The 8,097-nt window shown below is 32.4% G+C and overlaps 2 protein-coding genes across 4 annotated transcripts; both read left to right on the plus strand.

Annotated features, from left to right (window-relative positions):
* Window positions 1–3,751, plus strand: LOC125055262 (phosphatidylinositol 3-kinase regulatory subunit gamma). Its single transcript, XM_047657649.1, has 5 exons — window positions 1–103; window positions 519–611; window positions 980–1,678; window positions 1,811–2,107; window positions 2,318–3,751. Exons 2-5 carry the CDS (start codon window positions 532–534, stop codon window positions 2,538–2,540), a joined length of 1,299 nt encoding a protein of 432 aa, XP_047513605.1. The 5' UTR covers window positions 1–103; window positions 519–531; the 3' UTR covers window positions 2,541–3,751.
* A 1,709-nt stretch (window positions 3,752–5,460) lies between these two features.
* On the plus strand, window positions 5,461–7,363 carry LOC125055282 (serine/arginine-rich splicing factor 7-like). Of its 3 annotated transcripts, none has more exons than XM_047657673.1 (4): window positions 5,461–5,588; window positions 5,852–6,034; window positions 6,109–6,302; window positions 7,041–7,363. In XM_047657673.1, the coding sequence occupies exons 2-4, from the start codon at window positions 5,858–5,860 to the stop codon at window positions 7,204–7,206; spliced, it is 537 nt and encodes a 178-aa protein (XP_047513629.1). In that variant the 5' UTR covers window positions 5,461–5,588; window positions 5,852–5,857; the 3' UTR covers window positions 7,207–7,363. The 3 variants fall into 3 exon arrangements, with proteins under 3 accessions (XP_047513629.1, XP_047513628.1, XP_047513630.1); XM_047657672.1 differs by having other exon boundaries at window positions 5,536–5,701; XM_047657674.1 differs by having other exon boundaries at window positions 5,560–5,578.
* The last annotated feature ends 734 nt before the right edge of the window (window positions 7,364–8,097 follow it).

Genomic DNA, 8,097 nt, shown 5'->3' on the forward strand with positions numbered 1-8,097 from the left:
TCTTTGTACTCTGTGGCTTTCAGTTTCAGCTTTGAAAATTGAAATTAGTTCAATGGAGAAGTGAGAACTGAGAATAGAGATGGTTGCCAATTAATATTAAAATGTACTTATAGTGTTTTTTAATTTCAAGTGTTAACACACCATATACAAATATATTGATTTCAATGTCATTTGTTCTATAGAACATTAACTTGGACTCGGCTCCGTTAGGATGGCCATTCGTATTCTATTCAATGCTTGCGCTTGTCAGCCATAAGTTTGGTTGTACCTATTTCCTTTGTGATATTTTTTCAACAAATCGAAAGTGTTGTGACTAGTTGTCTTCTAGTGATATTCTTACTTGTTTATCGTCTTCCTTGGGCTGCATGGGCCAATTAAAAGTGATCCATTATTATGATTTTATTTCATTGTAACCTCAATAGGGCGGAAGTTGCTAGACCCGCTGTTGTCAAAGATTATTCTTGAATGAGAATTGTGAGCTTACAATCAGAATATTATTAGATTTACTTTTATTATAGCTATTAAACTAGAATGGTGGAAATCGGTGCACCACAGCAATCCGCAGAAGATAGTTTAGAAAATGCAGAATGGTACTGGGGTGATATTACTCGGTATGTATTTTAATTGTTTTATTTTTATGATATACGTTATTTGTCTTTTTAATTCTTTTCAGGAAAATTTTATTACATGCAGTTCAGTTTATATCACTTATAAATTAATAAAATATTGTTAAAAATTAAGTGATTATTAAAAATAATGTCATATCTCATTAAGCTAAAAATTTATAATAAAACCACCTTAAAGTATTGCACCCTAGCATATAATAGTTTCTGTTATATGTATGATGTAAGAATATTGAAATTACTAAATGATTATATTTAGGGAATAGGATATTTCACAACATTTAATTTTCTTTCAAATTCAATTGCTTGAGTAGTATATTACTTATCTCACTAAAATTTATTTTGCTTATTTTCAGTGATGATGCTAATGAAAAACTTAGAGATAGTTGTGATGGTACCTTCCTAGTCCGTAATGCTTCCAACAAAGATGGTGGTTACACTCTAACAGTGAGAAAAGGTGGTACAAATAAATTGATCAAGATATACAATCAAGATGGCCGTTATGGATTCTGTGAACCCTATGAATTTAATTCTGTTGTTGACCTTGTACGATTCTACAGAGAATACTCATTGGCACACTGCAACAGTAGCCTTGACATTAAGCTTATGTACCCTCTTTCAAGGCACCAAGAAAATGAAGGTGGTGAAAATATAAACGATGATACTCTAGAACTAAGTTACAAGGATATTCACAAAAAATTTGTCCTTCGAACTAGAGATTACAACGAGCGATCTGAAAAATATTTACGCCTCAGGGAAGAAGTGAAATTTAAAAGACAGACTTTAGATGCTTTTAAGGAAACAGTAAAAGTATGTGAAGAGCATTTAAAATTACAAGAAAAAATGCAAGCTGAGGCCCAACCACATGAAAAAAATGATCTAATTGAAAATAATAGACAGCTGATTTCAAGGGTAAATAGTTTAAAACAAGCAAGATGTCAACACCACAATATCCTGAGGGAAACTGTTGAATCTAATTTGCTTCTTGAAAGAGAAATTACTAAATTAAAATCAGAAGTCATAAATCTATATAAAATTAAAGATAGATACAAAGTGTAAGTATAATTTTAATATAATATATAAATTCTTCTTATGACTGAGGCTAAAAAGTAGGTAGGGATGATATTATATTTTACCTTTATTTTGAACACTTCCTAACTTTATAAATAAATTCGCATAATTTTCAGATGGCTTCAAAAGCGGGGTAAGACAGAAGAATATTTACAGGCATTAGAGGATGATAACATTCATAAACTAGAAGAGTTGTATGCACACCGTGAAAGTATTACATGGATGGTTGAAAACTGTACTCGAGACATGGCTACAAGACTTTTAGAAGGGAAACCCCAAGGGACATTTTTAATACGGCCTAATTCAACTGGTCAATTAGCTTTATCTATAAGTTGTAATGGAATGGTATATCATTGTATAATTTTCAAGACTGAACGTGGATATGGCTTTGCAGAACCATACAATATCTACAAGTGAGTAGTTTTAATATTAATAGTAATAACATAAGCCGCAATACTTTTAGTTTTTGATTGATTGGTGATTATTTTTTTATTTAAAAAAGAGATTGATTTCTATATCTTTGAAATAAATCAAAAATATTATTAAAACCATTTTTAATTTTATTTAACAATATATGCTTGATTTCTTATCCTTTTAATATATTTGAATAATAAAATTTTCAGAACCCTAAATGAGCTAGTACTGCATTATGCTGTAAATTCATTGGAAGAGCACAATGACCAATTGAGAACAGAATTGAAGTTCCCCATTAATGCTCATTTAGTGAAGAAACCCGACAAAAAAGTCCATGACACGCAAGACTCACATTATCATGATAGTCATCAGGATAATCACTTGAGGAGTCACCAACATCGACAATGGGATCAAAGACAAGCTCTTCCGTGAGACTGTGCAGTATGTTTTGGTTTGAGACAGATATAATAAATCTATGTCTTTTAAGACAAGATGAAATGCCCTAACAAGGTGCAGTCATTTTTAATGTTATTATGAGCCGTTTAATTTATTTTATCGTGGTAAAAGATTAAAATGTAATCTAATACCAGAATCTATTTTATTGTGATATGCTCATGTTATTGTAGCTTTACATTAATTGTAACTTTGAGTGTGAAATAAATTTTCAATAGCTATTACAAAAATAAGTACTAGGTTTAAATGCATGTTTTAACATGTTAATTTGTAGAAACAGTGTACAAACTAAATGTTTTAGCTTTTGGTGTATTTCTGGCTTGGAGTGCCAATAATTATTATTATGGACTTACTTTGCTCTAAAATTGTTTCAGTAAAAATTTGATATGTGATAAAAGTTTTACCTACAAGAAGTTTGAAAAAGTTTCAAATATGTATTGTTTTAAACAATTGTTTGCCTTGAATCTTTAGATTATGTATTGATGATTCTGTGTTATGTCTTGTATGTTCTGATTGCTTTAATATTTATATATATAAATATATATAATGTATATTTCCAACTTTGAAGTATATAAGCTGATGCATTGGTTCTTACAACCCAAGTCGAGTAATTTACTTTCGTCACATAAAGAAATTTAGTCCTTATCCGTATTTTAGTAGTTATCTAAAAATAAGGACTGTATTTTTTACAGAAGCAAAATTATCTTCATTTATATGTTTTTTATTATTACATTTTGAATGTATTCTAATATTTCTGAATAAGAAAAAAATTGCCGCAGTGTCATCGCACCAGTTGAATAATATTAATACATTTTAGTTCAGATTTTATGGAGAAAACAAATAATACTTAACATTCTTATAATAATTATTTTAAAAGATTATTTAAGTGAGATTCTTGATGTTATTTTTATAATTATTAATAAGTACAATAATATATTTAAATATGGTATTAATATTTTATGTATATAGGGCTGAATGTTTAAAAAAAATATTTGTGGATCACACAGTTATTGCAAGTAATGATTGTGTAGTGTATGTATAATAAATGTGATCTCAAAAAATAAAGTAAATGTAAAAGTTACAATAATAAGTTTCAAATTTATTTTAAAAAATTCATTTTGAAACAACCTTGTAATGATTGCCATTTTATAAATTCTTACTATAAGTGTTAATAAACATTGCAAAAAATATACTCTTGTTTAACTTACCACTTTCAAATTTCATACCATGAACATAACCTATATTATATAAAGCAACAATTATAAAAGAAAAAGTGTGTGTGTACAAAGTACACATGTCAGAAGTGAAACTTCAGTGGCAAACTAATCTTGAAGTGTTGTTCATATTTATACAAATCTAAAAGTTTAGATATCCGATACTTAGAGGGACGGAAAAAAGAAGATATGTTAGGAATGAATTTAATTGTCATTCAAATATTAAGTGTCGAATAATAAATAATGTGACGGTAATTTTTTTTCAAACGCCGATAAAGAAGTTTGACTTTAAAAAGGAACATGGCGCGTAACCGAAAAACGTGACGCGTAACGAAAAAATGTTACACTAAATTTTTTCCAACCCCGATAAAGAAGTTTCACTTCAAAAATAAAATCTTGCATTGTACTATATCTTGTTGATATTGTTACCAACGCGCGTTGACTGCAACGTTTCTCGATTTTTCCACTAGTTAGACAGCTTGCTGAAAACGTCGGATTTATGGCCGTTTCATCAGAGGCTCTGTCACATAGTAAATTGTAATTTGCATAATATTACCCTCGTATTCAGGAGTACAGAGAAGATCAACTGCTTGATTGCGTAAATCAGTTTTGTTTACCAACTTACTTAGACCTGTCACCGACTATCATAAACCGAATCAATTGTAACTAACTATCAGTTAATTAATGCTTATTTAAATGCTTTAATCATTAAAAATGTAGCAAAAACGGATCCCAACAACAAATCTTTTTAGACTTTATTGTTTTTTTTTACTGCTGTTTTTATAGCTTTCTCAACCTTTTTCAACTCCCGTAGTAAGATAAACATCTTAGACGGCTGGACAATATAATGTAAAATAGATATACATATTTTCAAATTATTTTATTATAATAAATTACTAATGACAGGTATGCCGCGACCGCCCCCTTGACTGACAAAGTTCCCCCCATTTGCCAACCCCAGCGCTCACTAGGGGGCGGTACTGCCCCTGGTAATCTGGTTTGGTGCATTTTAGGGTGCGTCAACATCTGGCGAATGTGCAGATTGCGAACTGCGCGCGTGCAGTCACGGCAATGGTTTGGTGCGCCTCTTTAGCGTAACTCATGCAAGGCTCGCATAAGGAGTGCGCGATCTGCGCGCACTTAATTTTCGCGCTTACAGTTCCGTTTACTGGCGTGGGCGGAAGGAAGACGTAGACGCGAGCCGCTAGCGCGCGCCGCGCCCGCGCGCTGATCGCTTACGGCGCTTAGGTTGCGCATTATTTATAATTTGTTATAAAAAGGTTTTATGTTTATATGTACAGTAAATGTTCTTAATTTAAATTTTGTAACTAATAAGTTCTCTTCTCAAAGAAAATACGGAAATAATTAAATATTGGTTTGTCAGCCATGGCGTATTTCCCCCCAAATTTTTGGGGAATCCAGTTGTCCAGGGGGGGTTTTAGCGGGCACATTTATTTAGGGGGATTTGGATTAGAGGGTACTTAATTCAAGAAATTGTTTTTTTAAACGCAGGATTCTATATAATTTATAATAAACTCCAATCGTGGCTATAACTGAAATATAAAAAAAACTATAATACTCCAACATCGAAATAACAGATATTTTATATTACTTAATTTTACTTTTAATGCATATTTGAAATAACCTCTCAAACCGAGTGTACAACTAAATCTTTAGAGGTTTATAATCGACATTTGAATTTGGTTCTAAGGGGAAAATTTTGTAGAAGTTGGCATCACTGACTGCGGCCAATACCGATTACCGAGTACCGACGCCATTTTGTCAAACGCCGAAGCAAACGCGGTGCGCATTGGTAATAAACGTGTGCTTGTTAGAGTTAAATATTGCTGTATTCCTTTGCATGGGTGTTTACTTTATAACAAACACAAACAAATGGTGTAGAAGTTTAAAGCTTGTGTAATTTTTGTAAGTATCTATCATGATAAACAATAAAATAACCGGTGTGTGGCGACAGCCATTACGACGCATGTTTGATTGCTGTAATTCTGAAAGTGGTATATTTGTTAGTTTGTAGCTAAAGAAACAGTGTACTTATTAAGATTACATTTTTTTTAGATAATCATGTCACGGTACGGTGATTGTAAAATATACGTCGGTGATCTAGGCAACAACGCTAGTAAACCAGAACTTGAAGATGCTTTTTCTTACTACGGTCCTTTAAGGAATGTCTGGGTAGCAAGAAATCCGCCAGGATTTGCTTTTGTTGAATTCGAAGATCCTCGCGATGCTGAAGATGCGGTAAGCATTCAATTTTGAATCTGTAATGCATTTCTTAAGTTTTTGGGTTATAAAATATTTTCTTTTCAATATAGATACGAGGCTTAGATGGGCGTACAATTTGTGGACGGAGGGCTCGAGTAGAGCTGTCCAACGGTGGCCGAGGATACAGTGGACGAGGGCCGCCGCCTCGCTCTAGACTTCCCCCTCGTCCCTATGATGACCGCTGCTATGATTGTGGAGACCGTGGTCATTACGCTAGAGACTGCAGCCGTCGTCGTAGACGCAGGTGATTTGAGTTGTTGGAAGTTAGTTTTGATGAATATTGTCATGGAATCTGGTACTAAAAAAGTACTTAAATTTAAAAGGATTCCATGCCATTGATTTGCATTCACATATACCAATGATAACTATGTTATAGGTTATCATTGGCCTGTGCGCCGAGATCAAACTCTTCAGTGTCTGCACTACTTATTGTCTGCGCAACGTAGCTTTCACTTCGCTGCGTGTTCTGCGTTAATGTTGGCTACTACAGTAACTTCGCTCTGCGAACCTCGTTACAACCTACGTGCACGCTTCACTTGTCGAGAACTGCATTGAGTATAGCGTACTAACTGCGCGTCGCGTCACGACTTAAGTAATCACTGCGTGCACTCAGTGAGTTACACATTATTATCATGGTATCTGACTTGAGAGCAGATTAACTAGATGACAATTGGTTGTTTATTTACCAGATAATTTCAATGAGCACTGAAGAGTTAACGTGTATAGAACTGCTCTGTTGCAGTTTGATATTATGTTCAACGAAACAATTCCTTACAATTATGGATTTGATAAAAAGTCAGGGTATACTTTTTCAAAATTCATGCTGTAAGGTTTTTATTTTACGCCAAGTATCTTTGATTAATATTATTATTTTTGTAACAGTGATAAAATTATTACTATTGATAGGGATACTTTAAGTTTAAGAAATAAAAGCACCATTGATTCCAACAAATTCTAAAATGAACTATCCATATGATTTCAGCCGCTCCAGGTCTCGACTTCGCACTCGTTCCCGTTCGCCAAGATCCAGGTCCAGGTCTCGCAGCCGTTCGCGTTCTCGTTCCCGTGATAGATCTCGTTCCAAGGGAAGGTCTGTGTCTAGGTCAAGATCTCGTTCAGCATCAAAAAGCTCGAAGAAATCCAATTAATTCAAAATTTTATTTAACACTTCAAACCTGATAACATCTTAGTTGTGTGTGTTAAATCTTAGTTTATCACTTGAAGTTCTATCATTCCTGTGTATTGATTTTTAAGGTACAAAGTCACGATTATTATAAATATAAAACAATAAATACATTTTGCTTTTTTAAGATTTTCATTATTTCTCACAGCCAATTATTATAATTAATTTTGTAAATAGATTATATTAATTCAAATACTGTATAGGAATTTATACGTCTTTGATAATGAAATAATTAGTATTTAAGATAAAAATTGAATAGTAATAATTTTATCCAGTCCAGGCAAGGCTGTCTTGCTTGCTACTTTGCTTCAAAATTACAATTTTCTTAGTTCTTTAATTCCTTTTTTTGATGAGCCCTATCAGTTAGTGATTAAAAAAATATTAAAGATAGTACTGAGTCCAGGCAAAGTTTTATAGTAAATATGTCCCTGGTTTTCTGAAAAATCATCATCAAATATTCAATCCCAATTTTTGAAGTAAAAGTAATTGTAATTAAAGAAGCTCAAAATTCATTGTTTCCCTGGAATATATGTTTAAATTTTTTAATGTTTTTACTTTTCATTAGTATTTAAATTTCTCCAACACAAATAATAACACAGAAAATATTTACCTTTCATCTGTGGTGTACATCGCTATAGGTCTGTTATCGAAAGTTGGCGCGTTCACAGTACTCACACTAATGCAATTTCACTATACAGTATATTTAAAAATATGACTTTTTTGCCAAGCTATATTTAGTCTACTCTGGTTTTAGTAAGGTTGGGTGGGTTGTAAATAAATAAAAATGTGACAAATACATATAAATATTAACAATGTATTATACTAACAATTCTTTCAATAAGAGGAGCTTAGAAAC

Source organism: Pieris napi, chromosome 13, assembly GCF_905475465.1.
Source record: "Pieris napi chromosome 13, ilPieNapi1.2, whole genome shotgun sequence".
NCBI lineage: Eukaryota > Metazoa > Arthropoda > Insecta > Lepidoptera > Pieridae > Pieris > Pieris napi.